This window comes from Bos mutus, chromosome 23 (assembly GCF_027580195.1).
Source record: "Bos mutus isolate GX-2022 chromosome 23, NWIPB_WYAK_1.1, whole genome shotgun sequence".
NCBI lineage: Eukaryota > Metazoa > Chordata > Mammalia > Artiodactyla > Bovidae > Bos > Bos mutus.
Genome location: NC_091639.1, coordinates 42,735,032 through 42,759,166, shown reverse-complemented (window position 1 = coordinate 42,759,166; position 24,135 = coordinate 42,735,032). Strand labels below are relative to the sequence as shown.

General features: G+C 49.6%; 2 protein-coding genes across 4 annotated transcripts; both read right to left on the bottom strand.

The window, feature by feature from the left end:
• Nucleotides 1-7,975: 7,975 nt before the first annotated feature.
• On the bottom strand, nt 7,976-15,936 carry TAP2 (transporter 2, ATP binding cassette subfamily B member). Its single transcript, XM_070360827.1, is given in 13 exon segments — nt 7,976-8,747; nt 8,972-9,108; nt 9,345-9,504; nt 9,659-9,832; nt 9,946-10,134; nt 12,106-12,231; nt 12,679-12,720; nt 12,722-12,877; nt 13,323-13,528; nt 13,774-13,904; nt 14,665-14,779; nt 14,869-15,366; nt 15,789-15,936. Coding segments are annotated over 12 exon segments (2,157 nt in total). The 5' UTR covers nt 15,359-15,366; nt 15,789-15,936; the 3' UTR covers nt 7,976-8,516.
• Nucleotides 15,937-19,682: 3,746 nt separating this feature from the next.
• Nucleotides 19,683-23,725, bottom strand: PSMB8 (proteasome 20S subunit beta 8). 3 transcript variants are annotated; one of them, XM_005891378.3, is made up of 7 exons: nt 23,585-23,725; nt 22,904-23,114; nt 21,984-22,131; nt 21,713-21,824; nt 20,800-20,929; nt 20,242-20,446; nt 19,683-20,003 (listed from the first exon to the last, which is right to left on the bottom strand). In XM_005891378.3, exons 2-7 carry the CDS (start codon nt 23,048-23,050, stop codon nt 19,915-19,917), a joined length of 831 nt encoding a protein of 276 aa, XP_005891440.1. In that variant the 5' UTR covers nt 23,051-23,114; nt 23,585-23,725; the 3' UTR covers nt 19,683-19,914. The 3 variants fall into 3 exon arrangements, with proteins under 3 accessions (XP_005891440.1, XP_070217529.1, XP_070217530.1); XM_070361428.1 differs by having other exon boundaries at nt 22,904-23,703; XM_070361429.1 differs by lacking the exon at nt 21,984-22,131 and having other exon boundaries at nt 22,904-23,713.
• Between the last annotated feature and the right edge of the window lie 410 nt (nt 23,726-24,135).

Sequence of the window (24,135 nt, the reverse complement as noted above, 5' to 3'; positions counted from 1 at the left end):
AATTAAATAGTGAAACAAGACAAAATAATAATATCTGAGCCGTTATACAAAGGCAAGGACCTTGAGTTCTTCCTCAAGGACTATAGATAGTATTCTGAGTCATATCCTGTGAGCTGTTTTGAAGATACTGAGCACTCCTGGTGGAAGATGTTAACTGTAGGCTGCCCAAAAGCATGTAGACCCCAGATCCCAGGAACCAGGAGGTTGATGATGCTGACTCCAGATTACCTCATCACCAACCAATCAGAAGAGCAGTCCATGTGCTGACCAGCCCCCTGCTCCTTGAACACTGTGAGACTCCTCACTACCTCCTCCTCCTATGACCCCCCGCCCAGCGTGGCAAAGGAATAAAGTTATTTCTTTATACTTCACCAAAACTCTGTCTCCAAGATGTAATCTGGCACTGTTGTAAAGAGGTCCAATTTTGGCAACATCACCAAGTCAACCAAAAACATTCAAATGTTGAATTTAAATGTTCTAATTAGATTATATAAAAGCAGGTCTAATTAGAACAGTCAACCTAAAGAAGGTCCCTGGAGCTTAATTAAGGCATTTGATAATGGGTCCTCCCTGGAGCTTCAGTGATTGGGACTCCACTGCAAGGGGTCAGGTTCACTCCCTGATCAGAGAACCAAAATCCCATAGTCCATGCAGTGCAGCAAAAAAAAAAGGCACCAGCAGTTCTTGTTACCACAGCCTCACTAAACTTGCTAGAACAGGAACCAGAATGTCACCCAAGTCCTCAGGTAGATTCAAATATTTATGAATTAGGAGTCTGACCACAGGTCAGAAATTGACTAAGTGTGGGGATGTGTCACCTGTTGTGAGTGTGAGTGTTATGGTTGTGAGTGTTCTAGAGCTGGGTGGGGGTGTTGCTCCCAGTTGGAAGGGTGTGTGTGGCGCTGAGTAAAAAAAAAAAAAAAAGGTAGCCATCAGAAGGAGCTCAAGCAGCTGAATTTTAATTTCCTTCTTTCTTCACACAAATGCCTATGTATCTTTCCCATGTATCTCACCTCATCTGAAAATGAAGAAAAGTGTTTTGCTTGCGGCTGAGTGAGTGAGGACGTGACCTGGGTGTACCAGAAGCAGAAAAAGTCGGAGATAAGAAGGCCCCAAGGGTCTCAGCCTGTCTCCCCTCCTCTGCTGCCAGCCCCCTGGCCGGGCTCCTGCACCTTCTCTCAGAGATAAACAAGAGCCCGTGGGGAGAAGAGGACCGTGGGGCCCAGAGAACACAGAGTAAATGGGGCTTGTGCGTGCATTTGGAGGGAGGAGGAGGTCCTTAGATGGGGAAGACTGGAGGATACGGATGCTGAACCGGAAGTTAGCAGGCCTGTTCTTTCTTACTTCCGGTGTGAATGTGTCCGCACCACGTACGTTCTGAAATCTAACTTGACTGCATCATAACAATAAGAGTTAATATCTGTCAGCTGCTTGTTACGAATCATTTTTCTAGGCACAGTGTGAATATGGGGGGCAGGAGGAGGGAGAGAGAATCATCAGAACAACTCTTCACTGTGATACTATCATGACGTCCCTTCTACAGGTGAAGTAATGAGACAATGAACCAGAGTTCACAGGAAGTTAGTCCACGGGCTATGCTGTTTTCATTGCACTGTATTTCTTACTTGGGAACCCAGGAAAACCTCATTTCTACATCTTTAACATCCCTGCAAGAAGATGCACAAAAGGTCAAAATGACTGAAGAATCGCACTATAACTTTGGTGCCAGGATAGATCTCCATCCCTGTCTCTTAAAAAGAAGTCAGTGGTCTCATGGATCAGGAACAAGGAATGACAGGGAGACCATCTGCAGGAAAAGGTAGCAAAGTCAACCGAAGAGAGAAGGCAATACCAACCTGGGAATCTGCCTTGCCGGTGGCCTCTGAAACAGCTTGAATAAATGAAAGCATCAGGTTGGTCCAATCAGAAGCTCTGTTGTTGGGTCGTTTTCTGTGCTGCTCGTCACCGTCCCCAGTGGGAGGATCTGGGTTTCCCAGGCTCTTCAGAGAAACTAGACATTGCAGGGAGACAGCTAATAAAGAGAGAGGTCATGCCTAGTTGCCTTCTCTCACATTTTTGTTTTTTGTTCTACTTGTATGAGTTTGAAAACTAAGATGGGGGATTTTTATTTTTCTCTTCCTGCCTGACTTCAACCAAGAGCTCTACTTCATAGAGATACGGGCTTTTCTGTGATTTTCCCCCAAAACTCACCCCTCATTTTGCACCCCTCATCCGCTTTCCCTCCCTGTTCTCTAGAGAGTGAGAGAAGTCGGGCATGGTAGATGCAGCTGTTCCTTGAGGGTGTTAAAAAAATCATTCTCTCATTACCTGGCAAAAATATCTCTTCAGTCACTATCTTGGTGACTTTATTATTTTTTTTTGAGATATAATTAGGTTACAACACTATGTTAGTTCCAAGTGTACAACATAGTGATTTGATACTTCTAGACATTACAAAGTGATCAACATGATAAATCTAGATGCCATCTGTCATCATACAAAGTTATTACCATAGGATTCACTGATTTAGCCACCCTGTGGATTTCATTCTTGTGACACATTCATTTGGTATCTGGAGGTTTACGTCTCTGAATCTCCCTCACCTATCTCACTCACTCCCCAGTCCCCTCCCCTTTGTCAACCACTCTGTACCACGTGTCTTTCTGCTCTTTGCTTGTTCACTTGTTTTTCAGATCCCACATGTAAGTGAAACCGTACAGTGTATGTCTTTCTCTGACTTACTTTGCCTTAGTGTGATGCCTGCCAGGCCCGTCTATGTTGTCGATAATGGCATGATTTTCTTTTTTTTTGACTGAGTAACTTTCCATCATATGTATGTACTGCATCTTCTTGATCCATTCATCTACGGATAGACACTTAGGCTGTTTCCATTTGATTTTGTTCCCTTTTCATTTAATTCACTTTGTTTTGGTCTTTCCTTTTATTGATATAAGTAATTAAGGTCATGAATTCTCCTCTGAACACTGCTTTAGCTGTATCCTAAAAATTTTGATGTGTGATTTTCAATTGTCATTTTTCTAGAAATTTTCCAGTTGTTGCTTTCTCACTCATGTGGAAGGGCATTTATCTTTTCTGACCTTATTATTATTATTTAGTTTGTTCCATTATAGTCGGAGAATTGTATCTATATCATGCCTACTTTTTGGGGAAATTACTGAAGTTTATTGTGCCAGAATGTGTGGTCCATTTTCATTAATACATTGTTGAAACTTGAAAAATTGTGTTCCCAGTTTTCAGTGAGAAGATGTCAATATAGATCCATCAGATCTAACTTTTGACTAAGTTAGTAGCATCTTCTGTGTTCCTAACTTTTGTCTACTTGATTTCTCTAGTCCTAAGAAAAGTAAATTAAAATCACCTATTACTACCTTTCTGAATAGTTTCCTAGTATCTTCCTTAATTTCTGCTCCATGATGGTTACTTATATGCTATTTGGAACTTATATATCTCTTAGATATCCATTTTTAATTTTACACTTTCCATTATAAAGTGCCTTCTTATCTCAATCAATTTGGGGAGATGGATCTGAATGTCACCTTCTTTAATAATAAGATTGTGACCTCTGCTTTCTTTAGGTTTACATTCTCTTTTTTTGTGCCTTTGTCTATCATTTTATTTGTTGAATAAATGAATGAATCTTTCAGGACTTCCCTATCAATCCAGTAGTTAAGATTCCATGCTTTCACTGCAGGAGGAGTGGGTTTGATCTGTGGCCAGGGAACTAAGATCCACATGCCACATGGAGTGGCCAAAAAATTCAAATTTAAAAGTGAAAAAAAAAAAAAGAATCTTTCTGAGTCACTGTATTTTTAAACATATCTTTTGTATATTGCAAACAGCAGAGTTTTTTTTTAATCTAATCTGAAAATATTTTAATTTTAATATTTTAATGAGTTCAGTCCATTTACAATTATTAATATGGCAAATGGATTCAGTCTAATTTGGAGATTATTATTTTCTATTAAATATGTTTATATGAGCATTGCATTTTTAAAATCTTTCACTATATCTTTCTGTGTTTTTCTAAACTGCAGTCTTTCAGATTTGGGGGAAGCTGTTTATGTTGGCATTATCTTGATTTTACCTTTATATAATGCAGTTAGATAGTTCTTATTAGTTTTCTACTATAAATATCCGAAAACTAGCTTATATTCTCTCCCTTTCTCTTCAGTTGTCTCTGTGTATACCTTTGTGTTCTTAAGTATGTTCTAAATATGTGAAGTTGCACAAAGTCCACCTTTACGTAGCTCTGTGTCCCAGGCAAGTGAGCAAATGTTTCTCAGTCTCCATTTCTCATTCTTACAATTGGGAACATAATGCATGCCACATAAGATTACCTTAAAGGTAAAGTAGGGTATGGCAGGTTCTTAGCACAGCAGGAGCACACAGAAAGCACTCCATGAATGATTATCATTGATACTGAATATTGTAATTCATAAAATCCTTGAAACTCAGTATTTCCCAGGACCAGCAGATGGCACTGGATTCAAGAAAATGGATGTTCCTCTCACTCAGCACCCAAAACAGGGAAGATCTTTGTTTTCCCTTCCCCCTAGTCCTTTCTCTGGAGAAGGCAATGGCACCCCACTCCAGTACTCTTGCCTGGAAAATCCCATGGACGGAGGAGCCTGGTGGGTTGCAGTCCATGGGGTCGCTAAGAGTCAGACAAGACTGAGCGACTCCCTTTCACTTTTCACTTTCATGCATTAGAGAAGGAAATGGCAACCCACTCCAGTGTTCTTGCCTGGAGAATCCCAGGGACGGAGCATCCTGGTGGGCTGCAGTCTATGGGGTCGCACAGAGTCGGACACGACTGAAGTGACTCAGCAGCAGCGGCAGTCCTTTCTCTGCAGATTCTGACAACTCCACACTTCCTTCTGAGGCCCCACTGCCATTCAGAGGCAAGTGGCTGCCCCACTCAGCTGGGGCGTGAAAGACTTGGAGTTCAATATCGTTCCCACATTGGGCAGGGCAGACAGGGTGGGAGGTTGTTTGGGGACCCACAGTAATCTGAGAGTCTCCTAAGTTTCCTCTTTGCCATTCATATCTTGCTTCGGAAAGAGCAGCACATGGCTAAGTGGAAAGACTGAAGATAAGTGACGAGAAGATGGGGAATTTAAGGGGTGGGAGTGAAATGGTGATGGGCAGCAGGAGGGAAAATGAAAAAAACTAGAACTGGACTTCCCTGGTGGTCCAGTGGTTAAGAATCCACCTGCCACTGCAGGGTTGCAGGTTCGATCCCTGGTCTGGGAAGATCCCACATGCTGTGTGGCAACCGCACACAACAACTACTGAAGCCAAGTGCCCTAGAGGCTGTGCGCTGCAACAAGAGAAACCACTGCATCAGAAGCCTTTGCACCACAACTCGAGAGTACCCCACTCACCACAACTAGAGGAAGCCTGCAAGCATCAACCAAAACCCAGCACAGCCAAAAAATACATATTTTTTTTTTAAAAAGAACCGGAACTCTGGACAAATCAGAATTACTAATGCTTGTGGTTACCAGGCAGAACATACTTGTAGGAGTTTGTTGAATGCACTGTCGGGGAATGTTTTTCTGTGTCTCTGAAGTAAGTCTTACCTGGGACTGTCCCTCAATCAGATCAGATCAGTCGCTCAGTCGTGTCCGACTCTTTGCAACCCCATGAATCGCAGCACACCAGGCCTCCCTGTCCATCACCAACTCCCGGAGTTCACTCAGACTCACATCCATCGAGTCAGTGATGCCATCCAGCCATCTCATCCTCTGTCATCCCCTTCTCCTCCTGCCCCCAATCCCTCCCAGCATCAGAGTCTTTTCCAATGAGTCAACTCTTCACATGAGATGGCCAAAGTACTGGAGTTTCAGCTTTAGCATCAGTCCTTCCAAAGAAATCCTAGGGCTGATCTCCTTCAGAATGGACTAGTTGGATCTCCTTGCAGTCCAAGGGACTCTCAAGAGTCTTCTCCAACACCACAGTTCAAAAGCATCAATTCTTTGGCGCTCAGCCTTCTTAACAGTCCAACTCTCACATCCATACATGACCACAGGAAAAACTATAGCCTTGACTAGACGGACCTTTGTTGGCAAAATAATGTCTCTGCTTTTGAATATGCTATCTAGGTTGGTCATAACTTTGCTTCCAAGGAGTAAGTGTCTTTTAATTTCATGGCTGCTGAGGTTACCAAAGAATTTTAATAGATCCTTTTCTCCATGAAGACTATAGTTCCCACAAGGTAGGGGATATAGAACTTATTATTCCTATTTTACAGATGGAGGAAGGACACTTGGTGGGGAGGGGAAAGAATCAGGCCAGTCTTCTCTCTCCCAATGCTTAATTCGCCCTCGGTGACATTTGAAAGGCTACTGACTCCAGTATTCTGGCCTGGAGAATTCCATGGACTATACAGTCCATGGGGTCGCAGAGAGTCGGACAGAACTGAGTGACTTTCACTTTCTCTCTCTCCCAATGCTTATCTCGCCCTCGGTGAAATTTGAACAATGAACAGGTGTGGAGCAGTAGGACAACCGCGGATGAAGTAAAGGTTTGCACGCATAGGAAGTTATGTACTCTGGCCTCACCCTGATGCCAACAGTTGCCAGGCAGAAACAAACCCCAAACAACGAAAGTTCTGGGGAGTTCAGTGCTAGTCTGGAAAGTACCTGCCACTTCTGGGAAAGTGAAAGTTTCAGTTTTCTAAAAAAGAGCAAATGTAAGACCCTCCAGGAACCAGTGACATGTAGAGCTCTGGAATGTCAGTGATTTGTATGTGTAAGGAATATTGAGATGGAAGACAGTAGAGGAAGGAGATTTATTCATTTACCCAAAACAGTTATTTATCATTCAGTGTGAACGGAGCCCTGTGCCAGGCAGTAGACATAAAGCTTTAATAAGACAGATGGCCTCCCCTGCAGGGGCTCACGGTCTAGTTTAAGGATGGAGGTCGATGGTGGGGGTGGAGAATTTAATAGGGACAGTGAGAGAGGTGAGCCCCGGGAGCAGAGCAACTGGAGCACATGGAAAGGAGCTCTGAGACATCTAGAGAAGGATTCCTGGGAGACTTAAACCCTGCTGCTGCTGGTGAATCTTAAAGAACTAGGGCCTAATGGGGAGAGCCATTTTGGGAATGGCAGGGCGCGCCATATACGGAGGCACAAAGGTATCAGGAGGGCAGGAAGTTTATCATGGATGGAACGTCCTTTCCAAAAGGCAAAGCAGAGAGAAATGGGCTAGATAAGCTGTGTTTCTGGGGAAGAAATATCAGTGCAGAAAAGAGTAGGGACACAGGAAGGATTTTTCAGGAGTGATACTGCTTTACTTGTCCCCTAGAAAGAAAAATGACTTCATTAACAATGTCTGGAAGAGATGAACCAATGGTAGGGGAACCTCTTTGGACATGAGATCATTCCCTGGTGGCTCAGATGGTACAAAAATCTGCCTATGAGGCAGGAGACCCAGGTTCGATCCCTGGATCAGGAAAAACCCTGGAGAAGGGAATGGCTACCCACTCCAGTATTCTTGCCTGGAGAATCCCATGGACAGAGGAGCCTGGTGGGCTACAGTCCATGACGTCGTAAAGAGTCAGACACGACTGAGTGACTAACACTTTCACTTTCACAACACAATGAACAAAAGTTGTAACAATGGAATTAGAAAATAAGGAATTCAGAGCTGTTCACAACTAGAAGTGAAAGAGCTTTACGAGGTTTGATTATTCAGTAGACTATAACACAAGGTGCAATATAATTGGTTGACAGTGTGGACTCCGGGGTCAGGCCTGGATTCCAAGTCCAATTCCACCACTGTGCAACCTTGGGAAAGTCCTTTAATCTCTTTGAGACTCAGTTTTCCCATACATACAATGGGTATAAGGGTAAATCCTCAAAGGGTTGAGGATAAGCATTAAAAATGATAACACATGGAAAAGACTTCGCATATTTCCTACACATATTAAAACACTGTACACAGTAGCTGTTATCAAAATTTTATTAAAACTGTTAATTAGGGAACAGTACTCTGCTCCCCCATATCCTAGTGGTCCCCAAAATATCAGACCCTGGTGGGAACTGAGAAAAAGACAGGGAAGGGCAAACTCATGAATAGTTATGTATCTCAAAGAACAATCCAAAGACTGATCAGACAGCCAGCAAAATAGTCATGGTGATTATCTCTGGGACATGAAACAGTGCATAATTTTACTTTTCTCCTTCTCCTTTAGACTCTTTTCTCTTTTCTTTTCTCCTTTAGACTGTCTCTATTGTCTAAATTTACTATACAAATGTATGCTATTTATGTAAGAAAAAATAGTTTTAAATATACTCAAGATGCCACAATACAGTACTCAGCACCAGGCAAACTCTGTTCGTCAAGTAACTAAGGTTCCTGGATGCAGACAGATACCACGCCTCCCGTCCCCCGCCCTCCCACGGCCCCAGCAGAAGTACCCACGGTCTAAATCCAGCTCCAAAAACAACCAGCCAGGGGAACACATCCAGGGAAAGCCAAGGCAGGAGCTACTCCGGGTCGCTGAGATGGCCCTGGGCGGGGCCGGCTGTGTCTGGGGTCTCCACGCTCCGGTTCTGCTGCACCAGCCAGGAGTAGAGGTCCTGCCCGTCCATGAGCTGCTCGGGGCCCTGCAGCCGCCCCTGCCTCAGCACCAGGACCTGGTCGGCGCTCTGAACCGTCTGCAGCCTGTGGGCGATCACCAGCACCGTGCGGGTCCCCTGTGCTCTCCAGTCCTGCAGCTGAAGGGGGAGGATCGCGATGCCCCGGGTGCCGGGTCAGAAGGGGCTGGAGGCCGGGGCCCACGGGCTTAGGGGGAAGAGGCGTGAGCCACGAGAAGGTAGCACAGAGCAGAAGGGCAAGGTCAGCTGCCCTCCTCCCTCCGCGGGGTCAGGCAGCCTCAGAGGATCGGGGAGGTCCCCGCCCGGCCCCAGCCCCAAGAGGGGTCCCGCCGCCCCGCACTCACAGCCTGCTCACACTCCACGTCCAGGGCACTAGTGGCTTCATCCAGGATGAGGACGCGGGGGTCCCGCACGAGGGCCCGGGCGATGGCCAGGCGTTGCTTCTGCCCCACGGCCAGCTGGCTGCCTTTCTCCCCCACCTCTGAGGAGACCGAGAAACCCCTCTCCTCAGAGGCAGGGGCCCAGACAACGCCCGCGTCACAGGCGCGGCTGGTACTTCCACGGGCACCGCTCCGGAGGACGAGCGCCCGTGGACGGGGGTGGGGCGGGGGACCTCCGCGGCGGCCGCTCCTCTGGGAACACAGGCTCCCGAGGGGGTCGGGAGGCCACAGCGCCCACTTGGCGGCGCGCAGGGGGCGACGCCGTGGCCGCAGGTACCTGTATCGAGCCCGAGCTCCAGCTCGCGGATGAACTCCTCCGCGCGGGCCGCCCGGGCCGCAGCCAGCACCTTCTCGTCGCTGCAGCCCTTCAGGCCGTAGGTGATGTTGTCCCTCACCGAGCCCGAGAACAGCACGGGCTCCTGCCCTACCAAGACCACCTGAGCGGAGGCGACGGGAGCAGAGGGCTGTGCATCATCCCCCGCGGCAGGGACCCGCCCTTCCTCCCCGCCCGCCCGGCTCACCACGGACCCCTTGGGTTCCCCCCCCCACACCCTCCCCTGCCCTCTGCCCACCCTTCTCCGTCCTCCCCACCTGACGGTGCAGGTAGTGGTGCTCATACTCGGAGACCGGCTTCCCGTCCAGCAGCACCTGGCCCTCGGTGGGCTGGTACAGATTCTGCAGCAGCGCGGCCACCGTGCTCTTTCCAGACCCGTTAGGCCCCACCAGCGCCGTCATCTGCCCGGGACTCAGGGTGAACGTCAGACCCTAGAACAGCCGGGGAAGAGTCAGAGGCCTGCCCCTTCCCCCGGCCTCCCCTCTCCTTGGAGGCCGATCATCCGCGCGGGGAGTCAGGGGCCCAGGCTCCCCGCATCGGGCACCTGGAGCGCAGGCTGGTCGGGGCGACTGGGATACGCAAAGGAGACGTTCTGGAAATTCACCCTGCCCTGCAGAGTGGGTGGGGCCAAAGTCCCCGGTGGAGGCAGATCTGGCTTTCGGTCCAGGTAGCGGAACACCTTCTCGGCTGCCCCCACGTTGCTCAGCATGTCCCCAAACATGTACACCAGGGTCTGCAAAACAGAAGGGCGGGGCTCAGCTAAGCAAAGGCAGCTGTGGCCACGAACCAGCTTCCCAGCTCCTCACACAGCCCCGCCACACTCCACCCGAGCTGGGCTTCTCCCCTTGTCCCAAAAAAGATCACCACCTTTAATTTTTAAAGATTAAAAAAAAAAAAAAACTTTCTTAGAAAAGATTTTTTAACTGGAGAAAGGAATGGCAACCCACTCCAGTATTCTTGCCTGGAGAATTCCATGGACAGAGGAGCCTGGCGGGTTGAAGACTGGGATGCAACTGAGCAACTAACACTCACTTTCCTGAATAATGAGGCAGATGGCTTCCATATGAAATAACTAGTATAAGAGTCTAAAAAAAAAAAAAAAAAGATTTTTACAAAAAATGTTGGCTGCCCCAGGTGGCAAGTGGGACCCTAGTTGCCCCACCAGGAATCAAACCCATGCATCCTGCAGTGGGAGCACAGAGTCCTAACCACTGGACTATCAGGAGTAAGTGTGCAATTTGACTCAAAATGGGCACCAGCACCCCATTATTCCAATTTGTACTGTAAAGGATGGAGACATCTTTGCCCCTCCCATCCAGCATCACCTTCATCTCCAGACCTTTCCAGCTACTGTGCTGTGTTACTTGTACACAGCTGTCTAGCCTGGTGAGACAGGGACTCCTTAAATGCAAGCACTGTGCCCACCTCATCTTTGCAGCCACCAGACTGCCTCACACAGCTCTCCACATGTAAGAGATGTTTATAAAAGTTATAAACTAAAGCCCAAGGTGCAGTAACTAATTACTTTTCAAAACTGGTTTATATAAGGAGGGTGTCCCAGGAGGCTCACTGGTAAAGAATCTGCCTGCCAATGCAGGAGACAAAGGTTCAATTCCTGGTCAGGAGGGCATGGCAACCCACTCCAGTATTCTTGCCTTAATATCCCATGGACAGAGGAGTCTGGCGGGCTACAGTCCATGGGGTTGCAAACAGTCGGACAGGACTGAGCGAGTGAGCACACGTCTATAGGGAAAGAACTAAATACTCATTCTGCCTTTCCTAATCAAACTATACCACTCAGCAGCTTATCAGCACATGAGAAGACATCTCCCGGAGAGATGCATCCTGGCTAATAAATGAAGGAATGACAGAGTGTCACCATTTTTGCAACCCTGAATAATTCAATAGATCGTGACACTAAGCTTTATTGATTGTTGCCACCACAGATGTATATGAGAGAGGAAAAAAGAGATCAATATAATACATACCTGTATTTCATACATACATATGAAACATGTGGAAATCTGACCACTGTATTTGGTGAGGTTATTGTTAATTTTTTTGGTATGATCATGGCTTTGTGGTTATATATTTGTAATGTTTACATTTAGAGATACATATTTACAGATGAAACCATATCTTGGCTTTGATTCAAAGTAATATGGGTGGGGAGAAGTCAGTGGGTGGTACAGATAAAATAACATTGGCCATGAGTTGATAACTGTTAGATGCTGGGAGACAAAAACAAGGTCCCATTGTATAGCACAGAGAACTATAGTCTATATCCTCTGATATATACACACAATTATATATTAAATAGATAACTAATAAGGACCTACTGTAGAGCACAGGGAACTCTATTCAAAACCCTGTAATGACCTACATGGGAAAAGAATCTAAAAAAGAATGGAGATTGATTCACTTTGCTGTACACCTGAAATTGTCATAATGTTGTTAACCGGCTATATACCAATATAAAGTAAAAAGTTGTCTTTAAAAAGTTAAACAAAAAGTAAAAAAAAAAAAAAAGATGCTGAGTACAAGGAGGTTCACGTTTATAGATTTATCGTTTTCCTCTTTTTTTAACCCAAGTTTGAAATTTTAAATGACAATGAGTTGGGGTTATTTCAGTTTGTTTTTTAAGGGGAACAAATAGAAGCCAAAGGAGGAAAATGAGAGCACGCACAGCTCCCAACTCACATGCATGTAGCTTGCCCACGTCCTCCTGGTAAAGCAGGAAGGAGAGGAGCCCACCGCGGGTGAGGTCCCCGGCCAGGATCTGCTGCAACGCACAGTTCAGCAAGAGCACATTCATTGCCAAGTGCAGCATCTGAAGGGAGAAGAAAGGAGAGCCTGAGGACCTTCCACTCTTTGGCCTCCCTGCCCCTATGATGAGACATTCCATCCAACACAAAAACACCTGTTATACTACATTCACTCAACTCTGTAACTACAATAAGTACTATAAACTTTGAAGATGTTGGAGCCAGGTGGCGAATGAAGGAGTAAATGGATGGATGCTTGACACAGAACAGTGAATGAACAAATGCAGACTTTTCTTTGTTTAAGTATTTTGTGCTTTGTGCACAAAGGGGAATTGAAAACAGGAGAGTAGGTCTCCTGAAAAAACTGGGGGCTAACAAATCGCTCATCACCTACCTCCCAACAGAGAAGAGACACATGAAAAAGATGGCACTGGCAAAGGCATCGAGAACCCCAAGGACCCCCAAGACCAGCCCCCACCTGTGCCTCCTCCTCCAGCCCTCAGCTTCCTCACCCTCCTCAAGAGCAGATAGAGGGCCTGTTCCAGGTCCCGTTCGCCACCACAGCCGCCGGCATCGTTCAAGGGCCTCCTTATAGCGACAGACCTCTTGCTCCTCGGCTCCAAAACTGCGCACGGTCTGCAGCCCTCCAACCGACTCCCGCACCACCTGCCCAGCTTTCGCCGTGGCGTCCTGGATCTCCCAAAGGACTGCCTGGAACAGTGGGGCCAACGATGGAGCGGGCCAATTTGGCAGAAGACAGCCAACCCCCACAGCCCACTCCAGTCCCTTCATGCTAAGTGAAGTAAGACAGAGAAAGACAAATATTATATGATATTGTTTATATGTGCAATCTAAAAAAAATACAAGTGGATCTATACACAAAACAAAACAGACTCACAGACATAAAAAAAAAAAAAAAAAACCTTATGGTTACCAAATGTGGAGGAGGGGATACATTTGGAGTTTGAGGTTAACAGATATAAATCACTCACACAAAGTAGAGAAGCAACAAGGATTTACTGTATAGCACAGGGAACCACATTCAACATCTGAAAATCTCTCCCTCTCCCCCCACTCCTCTCTCAAAAACACACACGTTCACATAAAGTCCCTGGGATGTGGTCTTCCCTGGGGATTCCCCAGCATCCGCACATACCTGACGGCGGGCATTGTACACCTTTTCAGCCGCTATCATGAGAGGCACCTCGAACAGAGAGAGGAAGGTGAGTCGAGGTGACAGGTTGAGCATGAAGCCATAAAGTCCCAGCACTTTCACCAGGCTTCGAGACAGCACATTGGTGTTATAAGGAAGCCAGTTACTCATCAGTTTGGTATCCGAGCTCAGCCGGGAATTCAGCTCCCCTGGGCAGGACAGAGCAGGCAAGGAAACCATGTGTTGTAATGCAGAACCCCCAGAAATTCCATCCTGACCTCCGGTCATCTCACGGAGCCCCCCTTCCTTGCAGAGAGACAGGTCCCCAAAGAGAGAAAAACAGCTCCCGGCCCTGGCACCAAGGATGCAGGCAGGCCCAGCTGGGTGCAGGTAGGTGGCAGCAGGTGGGCAAGGAACATGCAGGAGGACCCCAGACCTGCACCCCAGGCCTTACCTGTCTTAGTCTCTTGGAAGAAAGGGAGGTCCTGGTGCAGGAGGGAAGAGAAAAGCATCTCCCTGATCCGCAGGTTGATTCTGGACATGGTGAAGGTGAAGATGCTTCCTCGGCAGCCTGCACACAGAGAGCTGTGGGGAAAGAGGGTTGGAGGAATGAAGGAGAGAGAGATGCAGAGAGGAAGGGGGAGGGAAGGAGAAGAAAAAGCACAGAAGGAAAAGAAGTACAAAGTTGGGGGTAGTATATCAAGACAGCAGAAGAGAAACAAATAAGAGACATGAAGGGCAGGAATCAACAGAGGAAGGAAAAAAGAGGACCCAGTGAGCCTCATCCTAGTCCCAACCCCTACCAAGTAGTTAGTTTGTAGACAGCAGATTCCTGGCTGTGTTGAAAAACAAAAGGGAAAGTAAATACAGTGGGAAAGAGTAAAGATGCTGGAAAGAAAGGTGACAAGGCTCAGAGTAAGAGCTTCCAAGACTGACAAGATGAGTTAGGGAAGAAGGGTCAGGATGAACAAACATGCCCCCCACCCTGACAATAGGCTAACTGGAAACAAACATGAGCTGGGAGGTCAGATCAGAAAAGAGAAACGGAACTTCACGGAGATAAAAATGCTCACAGGCAACTGAGAGACATTCCACTCAACACAAAAACACCTATTGTACTACACTCACTCGTATCTGAACTATAATAAGCAATATAAACTTTGAAGATGTTGGAGCCAGGCAGCGAATGGAGTAAATGGATGGATGCTTGATATAGACGGTGAATGAACTCATACAGGCTTTTTCTTCATTTAAGAGTTTTGTGCTTTGTGCACAAAGGGGATTGAAAACAGCAAAGTGAGGTCCCCTGTAAAAACTGGGGGCTAACAAATCGCTCATCACCTACCTCCCAACAGAGAAGAGACACACGAAAAAGATGGCACTGGCAAAGGCATCAGGATCAAAGTCGCCCCCCAGGATGTCAATCACACGGCCAAAATAGTAAGGGATCACGGTCTCACCTGCAACAAGCCAGGAGGGTCCAGTCAGAGAGTGGCTGCTGAAAGGCCTCCTCCCAACCCCCAAGTCCCTGCGCCCTCTCCCCACTCACCCAACACGGCCAGAGAGAGGAAGGAGAAGGCGGCAACCAGGAAAGGCAGGTCAGGCCAGGACAGCTTCAGCAGCCTCCACATCAAGACTCTGTTCTCCTGGCCCTGCCCCTCCGCCTTGGCTCCTGGAGGGCTCAGCACGGCCCACAGGGCCCTGCTCAGCCCCACTGCCCCATACCCCAGCAGCAGCCAGGCCCAGGTGGCTGCAGCCACTCTGACCAGAGGGGCGCTCAAGGCCCCCAGGACAAGAGCCCTCAGGGAGAGAAACAGGGGGTTCACCAGGCAGAGGATCGGCAGCAGTGCTCCCACGCCCTCCAGCAGCCCTCCCAGCCTCAGCAGCCCCCAAAGTCCACCGAGTCGCAAGGCGCCCTCCAGCCACAGGCCGGGAAGCCCGAGGGGAAGTAGGGCCCCCAGGGGCCCCTGCAGCAGCCAGAGCAAGGCCAAGTCCGCCAGCAGCAGGGAGGCCCAGGGTCTCAGGTCCGGGCTCCGCATGGCGAGATCTAGGGATAGAAAAGAAGGACAGAGGTGGCTTCCAGTCCCTATCCCCACTCCCACTCTGCCCAAGCGTCCGCTGGCTTCCCCCCGCCCCCTCCTTTTTTTTTTTTTTAACCCTGTGCTGCCCTGAAAGATGCCCTGGGTACCCCGTCTCACCAGCACCCCCCTCCTAGGACCCAAGGCATTCGGCCTGACAGAGGGAGCTGGGAAGCCTGACCATCAGCAGCCTCGTCCTCTAAAACACGTCCCGTGACCCCCACCGCACACCCCGGCCCCGCCAGCCGCCGCCGAGTTCCCAGGGGCCAGACGATGCCCGCCGCGCTCCCCAGGCCCCGGGTCCAAAGGGGCGGGAGGCGGGGGCGCAGCGCGCGTGCCGGGCGGGCTGCGCCTGTGTCAGCGTTCCAGGTTTCCACGCGCACAAGCTCACCAGTGGCGGCTCCCGAGCTCTTTGCTGGCGTGCCGAGGGCTGAGCTCTGAGGTCCCCTCGCGCGGCCTCCGCTCCGTCTCGCCTCTTTTGGCAGGCGAGGCTCCCCCAGCCGGGGGCGGCCAGGCTCCTGGGCTTTCGCTTTTGCTTTCGCTTCCGCCTCGGCAGCCGCCGCCTGGTTGCGCGCCTGGCGGCCGGCCGGGGGCGCGCGACACCCGCGGAACGCAGGACCGGTGCCCGAGGCCGGCTCCGCGTGCCAGGGCGAGTCTACCACCCTCAGCCACAAGTACTCTGTCGTAGGAAACTACTGCACTTCTTAAAACTACGGTTAAGTAAGATGACGCTGTTTCAAGGATTGGGATGCTTTGCAATTGAAGAACCGCTGGATTTTCTTACCTCCGCTCTGAGGTGAGTGCAGCCATGAAATTAAGACGCTTGCTCTTTGGAAGAAAAGCTATGACCAACCTAGATAGCATATTAAAAAGCAGACACATTACTTTGCCAACAAAGGTCCGTCTAGTCAAAAATATGGTTTTTCCAGTAGTCATGTATGAATGTGAGAGTCGGACCATAAAGCTGAGCGCCGAAGAATTGATGCTTTTGAACTGTGGTGTTGGAGAAGACTCTTGAGAGTCCCTTGGACTGCAAGGAGATCCAACCAGTCAATCCTAAAGGAGATCAGTCCTGCATATTCATTGGAAAGACTGATGCTGAAGCTGAAATTCCAATACTTTGGCCACCTGATGCAGAGCTGACTCATTGGAAAAGACCCTGATGCTCAGAAAGATTGAAGGCAGGAGGAGAACGGGATGGACGACAGAGGATGAGATGGTTGGATGGCATCACTGACTCGATGGACATGAGTTTGAGTAAGCTCCGGGAGTTGGTGATGGACAGGGAGGCATAGCGTGCTGCAGTCCATGGGTTGCAAAGAATCAGACACGACTGGGTGACTGAACTGAACTGAGCTGAATTGAGCCTATTTTGAGAACAGCCCTCTTTCCCCCATCCAAGTTCCAGTTGTGGGATCTTGGGGTTAAAAAAAAAAGAGAGCGGAGACCAAGTGAGAAACAAGCAGGACTTCTGCAAAACAGAAGGCCCCTCCACCTCACCAGGACCTGTGTGAGTTTCCACCTGCAGATTCTTATCTGAGAAGGCACTCACCCTACATCTTCATGTCTTCCTCAGCAGAGCTCCTGAGCAAGCACGTGCTCAGAAGCCTCTAAATGTGTGCCTCAGTTATTTGGGGAATGCCTTCATCATATGAGGAAAGTGGGCTTTGTTTCTTGGTCTACTCTAACACTGATTAGCTCAGTAATCGGGTTTCTATAGGTCCTACCAGACCCAGAGCCCATTTGTGGAACATGCAACTGGGTTTATTCCAGAAATAACTCTTCTAGTTGAAACTACCTCCCAGACTCAAAATGTCCCCCAAGGGAGGACCACTTGAATTCCAAACCACCCTCTTGGAATGTTGTTGGCACAATTACCATGAGTCACTTCAAATTTAGATTTGAAGTTAGGAAATTATTTAAACTTCTCCAACCCTGTTCATTCTGGAATTTTAAGGATCTCTCTCTAATTAAAAAAAAAAAAACTCCACACTCAGCTGCTTTCTACTTACAGGCTTTTCTCTTGATTAATTCTCCTGGGAAAGTGACACTGTGCTGCTTCTCCCTGCAGGCCCAACATAATTCAGAGAATCTCACAGTGGGGACCTCCCTAGCTGTCAAGTGGGACGTTTCTAATCCAGGAGACGTGGTTCGATCCCTGGTGAAATGATTTTAATATTTAATAGAGGATTATCTGGCCTGATTTCAATAGACAGTCATTAAAAGAAGAGAAATAGAAACAATTGAGAAAATTGAACAACAAGTACATCACCAAATTGGGCTAACCAACATTCCGACTTAAACAGCTGGGAAGTCCCTCATTAACAGCAATCTGGAATCCTAGTTAGGAAAAGTTCCCGAGTGGTGCATCCACCCCACGAGTGAGACTTCGAATTGCAGTTTCAGGGGCTCCTGATTATAATTCCAAACCATAGACTGATACCATCATGAGTTTGTGTGCAAAAATACCTTTTTATAATGCTGTTTCTTTTACCTTGTGAGTCATAGGATTTCATTATATCTTGGGGGGTTGGCCAGACCTCCAGGGGCTCAAGAATTCCAAGGTTCACCCCTTTCTCTTTTTTTAATATAATTTTATTTTTTGTTATTTTTGGCTGTGCTGGGTCTTTGTTGCTGCTCAGGCTTTTCTCTAGTTGTGGTGAGTGGGGGTACTCTCTAGTTGCTTGCGTGGGCTTTTCATTGCAGTGGCTTCTCTCGTTGCCAAGCACAGGCTCTAGGGCAGGAGGGCTTCGGTAGTTGTGGCTCCCAGGCTCAGCAGTTTGGCTCCGGGCTCTAGAGCACAGGCTCAGTGGCTGCAGCACTCGGGCTTAGTTCCTCTGAGACACATGAGATCTTCCTAGATTGGGGATCAAACCCGTGTCTCCTGCATTGGCAGGTGGATTCTTCACCACTAAGCCACCAGGGAAGCCCCACCATTATCTTTATTTCAAGTGCCACCTGACTTGCTCTGCTTGAAGACAGCCACGGAATTGGGCAGTGTCCAGGCAGGTCAGAAGCAGGTCAGAGGCCTGCTCTCCTGCTTCTGAAGCCTGAACAAGACTACCTCCACTTTAATTTCCCTAACAGTCAGGGGACTAAGATCCCACATACCATGCAGCACAGCCGAAAGAAAAAGGAAATCTTACTATGCCTGTCTCATCTTTCTAACCGGTTACTTTTTCCTCATTTTTTCCCAACTTCAGGGAAGCCTCCTTTATCTCCTGTTCCACTTCAATCGCAGTCTTGTCATCTTGCAATGAGTGTGACCCATCATGAAACTGAATGGCTAACGTGCATCTTTTCATGTAATATCCACTCCACAGGAGGGAAGAGGGCAGGGCCCAACCTTTAAAGGAATGAAGGAGCCCAAGGACATAACACAAACTGACTGAACCAAACAGGTCCAAGATGGTGGACAAGTCGACTCACCCTAGATCTTGATCCTAGGTGAATGCTCACTGTAACACATAATCCAGGTAAATGACACTCCCACAAGGTGCCATGACAGTTCCAAGATCAACCAGCAAAGACCCATATGTGGGTGGGGGCCCAGTTCCTGGAAATCTCCACCCTTTCCCCAAAATAGTTGGAATAATCCTCCCACTCATTAGCCTATGAAGTTACCCAGCCCATGGAAGCTAACCGTACTACGTTTCAAGCCCGTTCTTGCCTTCTGAGATGGCCCACACTCCATCTGTGGAGTGTGTTCCTCTCTGAATAAATCCACTTCTCATCTATCACTTCGTCTCTCACTGAATTCGTTCTTCAACAAGACGTCAAGAACCTGAGCTCCATTAAGTCCTTAAGCCAGGTGTGTGATCTGTCGGAAGATTCTGAGTTTTGTCTGGGTTCACACCCTGGCCACGTGGGTTCGAGTCCCAACCTGAGGTGAACGGTTTCATCTCCGTGGGGCTATATGAGGTAAATGGGGCTGTGTTCACAGTTCGTGCACACATGTGAGGAGGAAACTTGTTTCTCCCATTCTAACGCAGTTAAAAACAGGTGTTCCAAGTGCCCTCCTCCAACATATCCAAACCATTAACAAGCAGCCACACAGGAGCCTCCTGGTTGAGAGCCCACAGAAAGGACCCTAACCTCGGTTAAACACAGATAACACAGCCTTCCAGCGGTCCTGGAGGAATGAGAGTGGAAGCCCGGGAGAAATATTTGGTGAGGCCCCATTTCTGAGGCAGGGGTTTCTCTCTTCTCAGGAAAAACCTGTCTCTATTTCCTGTCCCCTCCTCCCAGCCACCCCAGCCCTGAGCCCACAGCCACAACACACAGCTTTTATAACCGTTTTCCTTTATTGTGCTTAGTGGGGCATCCAGGAGGGGGGGTGGGGGTGACGTTCATTGAGACAGAGAATACACAAAGGGATAAACTCTGTGCTGCCTTCCAGTGGCCGCTGGTTCTCCGTCTCTGGGCCAGGTCAGGCCTCCTTCTCCCAGAGTGCGATCCGGCCCAGGTCCCTGAGTCAGCCAGGCTTCCCCCGACTTGCCCGCATGTCACCGCCACGATCACTGACTGGCCTCCCGGTACTGGTGCATCAGGTCACTGACGTCTGTACTTTCCACTTTCACCCAGCCGTCCTCCTTCATGTGGTACACTGCAGGCAGACGGGAAAGAGCATGGAGTCATGGTCCCCTCGGCGAGGTCCTGCTGACGCTGTTACATCAACGGCGACAACAGCAGCACACGCTCTCAAAGCCCTTGTGACAGGGGCTTCAGTGCCCCTCTTCCGGCTAGGAAAACCTGCTCTCTGCCACCCTGCCTCCCCCATACCTCCCAATCTCAACCCCCCTGCCCCCACCCCAGGGACAGAGGGGGGCACTTTGATCTCTTACTATTGACAACGCCTCCAGAATAGCTGTCTCGGTGGGTGGCATGAACAATTGCCCTTCGGCCCAGGTCATAGGCCTCTTCAATACTAAGGTCAGGTCGATAGCCACTATCCATGACCCCATAGGCATGGGAGTTCCCACTACCGGTGGAGAACATATTTCCCGAGAGTCGAGTCCCACTGTCATTCACATAGTAGAGTCCAGGACCCTGTAGGAAGCAAGAAGGTTGGAAGTTGTTGGTAACACCCAGATTCAAGTGTGAGCCACAAGAAGTGGACCAGAGACTACAGATGAGCCCAGGAACATGGGAACTAGGAAAGCACTTTGGAAACAATCGTAGAACTTTGAGGAGGAAAAACAAACTTGAAATCAGCTATTTGATCCAAAGGGACAAGCTTATGAAACAATGGTCCACATCCGGACCTAGAAATTGCTGTTGAGCAACAGTTCTGCAACCAAGCTTTCTCTGTGCTGTGCAGGGAAGGGGAGGGAGGGGAGTGTAAGGCCAGGAAACTTACCTCTCGTCTACACCTTGGAATACGCAGCAGGGAGGGGACTCACCTTTTTGTCCCAGCCACAGATCATGCTGCCCATGGAGAGGCCCATGCCCCGGTACTGGCACATCATGTTGGAGAGCAGCTTGGAGGCGGCCGACACAGAGATACGCTCCCCATTCCTCAGATAGTACAGCCTGGGTGAGGACCGGACAGTCCAGGGAGAGAGTTTACAAGGGGCAGGAGGACAGCCCTCTGGGCAGGTTACTTGATGAGCAGAACATGGCTGAAGAGATTAGCATCTAAAAGGAATGGTTCTGTAGGATCTCAGGATGGACAAAGATCTGGAATTTATATAGAATTCTTTTCTTTTTTTTAATTCTTCGGGCTCTTGGTGGAGCATGTGGGATTTAGTTCTTGAACCAGGGATCAAACCAATGCTCCCCATGTTGATGTGTGGAGTCTTAACCACTGGACTGCCAGGGAAGTCATCAAAATCACCTAGAGAAATCCCAGTAAATGATATCCCACTAGGGTGGATGGTCATTACTAAATAATTGACAAATAACCTGGGCTTCCCTGGTGGCTCACATGGTAAAGAACCTGCTCGCAATGCAGGAGACTTGGGTTCAATCCCTGGGTTGGGAAGATTCACTGGAGAAGGGGCTGGCAACCCACTCCAGTATTCTTGCCTGGAGAATCCCAGGACAGAGGAGCCTGGTGGACTATACAGTTCATGAGGTCTCAAAGAGTCGGACAGGACTGAGCTACTAACACATTCACTTTCACTTTCAATCTGGCTTCTTGGCAGGAGCACAAGCTTGAGATTAAAGAGAAGGTTTTTTAATCACCAAAAGGTGGCTTTTTGAGATAGGACATTAGCACTAAGATGTTCTGTGAATGTAGGGAGACTGGGGGAGGAGCAGTGATCTGCAAGATGCAGAACCTGTGCTTAGAGGAGAGTAAGAGGCCTGGCCTACCTGCACTCCTTAGCCAGCAGGCGCTCCCAGTACTGGCAGTCAGCCGCACAGCCGGACATGGTGCCGAGCAGGTAAGGGTTAATCTCAATCACCTTGTTCACCTTTAATGTGGCTGGAAGAAGATGGAGTTTGGGGAGAGGGGGGATGAGCGCACAGGTTTCCCTGAATGTTCCGAGTCAACATCTGGTCCCACTTTGGTGCAGATACTGGACTCCTGCTGAGAGGAGGGCCCAGCTCCCTAGATTCCGCCAGCCGGAACCCACACACTCACCAATGTAATTCCCAGCTGAGGCCCGAGAATCCACGGCCACAATCACCCCATGCTGGAACTTGAAGGCCAGCGTGGTCGTGCCATGAGCCATCTCGATCTGCACCTTACTTTCTCCATTCCCACCCAGGGACCGGAAGAATTCAGTGGGCTAATGAGACAGAAGAGGCAGAGAAAGGACCACTGCAAACTTCCGAAGATGGATGCTCCAGGAAAGCAAATTTGCAGAGCGTGGGAAGGTGAAGATAGCCATACCACGAATAAATGAAGCAGTTAACAGCCCAGTTTTGCAAGGAAATGACTGGGGAGACGAAAAAGACGAGGCCACGACACTGACCTTTTCCATTTACCAGCACAACCAGAAATGAAAATAAAAATTTTTTAAGTTACTGTAACTAAACATTTTAAGGGTAACTATAATGATTTTCCATTCATAGGTCATTTAATCCTCAGGAAACACGTTTTATGAATTGTATCCCCACTTTACAGAAGAGAGGCCCAGGAGACCCAGACCAAGTGCTAGGGGACTTGACCAAGGCACACAACAATGAATGGCCGGGGCCAGGCCAACCGCTCAAGGTCATAGGTTTCCCAAGAGAGTCTACAGCCCCTGTATCATAGGGTCGCCCAATAAGGAAGACTCCGTGATCTGTGTGTGATGGAGAACGGGGATCCCACCCTCAGCTCTTGGTCCTAATCTGCACTTCCTAGCCCTCAGGCGGCCAGCCCCAGGTCCCACGTGGCCTCTTCCCCAGCTCCGGCCCTGGACCCCAAACGAGGCTCTCCTAAAGGATGCCCCTGCGCGTTTCCCCGCCTCGGAACAGCCTCCAGGCAGCCCCTCCGTTACTCTGCGCACACCCCCACTGAACCCCCCGCCCCCGCCCGCCCGCCTGCCTCCCACGGGATTTTGTTAGAGCCCTGACCTGCATGCCCCGGGGGAGGGCGAGCTCCGGAGATCGCAGGGAGAAGCCGTAGTGGCCGGGGTCCGAGCGCTGCCGGCTTCCCGCGAGGGGCACAGCCCAGTCCCCCCGCTGCCCTCGGGGGGCTCCGCACACGTCTAGCAGCGCCATGGCCGCTCAGCACCCAGAGACCTGGCGGCTCGCGGAGGAGGAAGTGAAAGCGAAAGCCCGAAGCCTTAAGGGGAGGGAACCAAAATGTTTTCCACATCCCCCTGCCCTTTCCGAGGAGCCGTCCCGTTCGAGTCCGGGCACGGGGAGTGTTAGGTTGGGAAGAGGCTTCTCTGCTTCGCCTTCATGGAAATTGGGGAAACGAGGGTGCCAGGCCGTTAGAAGAAAGGAAGAAAGACAGAGCGGCTTCGAAAGCCGCCCCCCTCCCCACCCGGCGATGAGGTTTCAGCGAAAGACACGGCCAGCCTGCGGCATCCTCCGGGGACAGTTACAGGGCGGGGTGGGGGTCATAGCATCAAAAGCGCAGCCTCACCCCAAACGGGCTCAACCTCAGCGAGAACCTGGGAGCAGTTTCAGCGGAAACGGAGGAGGGGGGCGCCTAGGAGCCTCGTTTTATAAAAAGTAGGGGAGGGCTAGGAGTGCGTGGTGGCCCTGAGTCCCAGGACAGGTCCCGGGGCGACTGCCCGCCGAATATACCTGCACGAGTGGGGGAACGGAGCGCCCAGGAGAAGGTACAGCCCCAGACTTCCGCCTGGTGCCTCCTAGGGCCTCTCCCAGTTCAACGGTCTCCCCAACCTGTAGCCACCCACAAGAACTGCGCTTTCCGCCCCCAGCTCCTCGCGTAATTCTTGCTGGACCGAGCACTCCGGAGCTCGCCTTTTCTAAACCCCGCCTCTCCTTGCAACCTGATTAGGCCTCATCTGCCCAGCAACTGTTGACGTCACACGAGCACGGCGCGCTCTGAATGGAGGAGGTGTACTAGAGCGCCCCGCCCACTACGCTGATGACTCCCGCAGGTTCCACCGCACAGCGCGGTGAACCCCGCTGCAAAGGGCCGGCGCTGGCGAGAGGGATGAACTGCTTTCAGCCGTGCTCACCCTCCAGCCTCCTCCTCCAGGTTCTGAGGCACTGCTGCTGCTGGCGCCTTGGAGGACGCTGCATCCCTGTCTGGCTCACTCTTAGGGGGGCTGGCACAGAGGGCTGGAGAAGTGGAGAGAGCAACCATGGGAACAGAACACTTAGGGGAG

What these genes read in the sequence shown, in the direction of transcription:
- PSMB8 (XM_005891378.3), bottom strand. Translation starts at nt 23,050, where the DNA reads ATGGCGCTGCTAGACGTGTGCGGAGCCCCCCGAGGGCAGCGGGGGGAC. An exon ending in CCCTCCCCCGGGGCATGCAG is followed by an intron (nt 22,132 to 22,903) that starts GTCAGGGCTCTA and finishes CTGTCTCATTAG; the next exon opens with CCCACTGAATTCTTCCGGTC. An exon ending in TTCTGGAGGCGTTGTCAATA is followed by an intron (nt 20,004 to 20,241) that starts GTAAGAGATCAA and finishes GTCTGCCTGCAG; the next exon opens with TGTACCACATGAAGGAGGAC.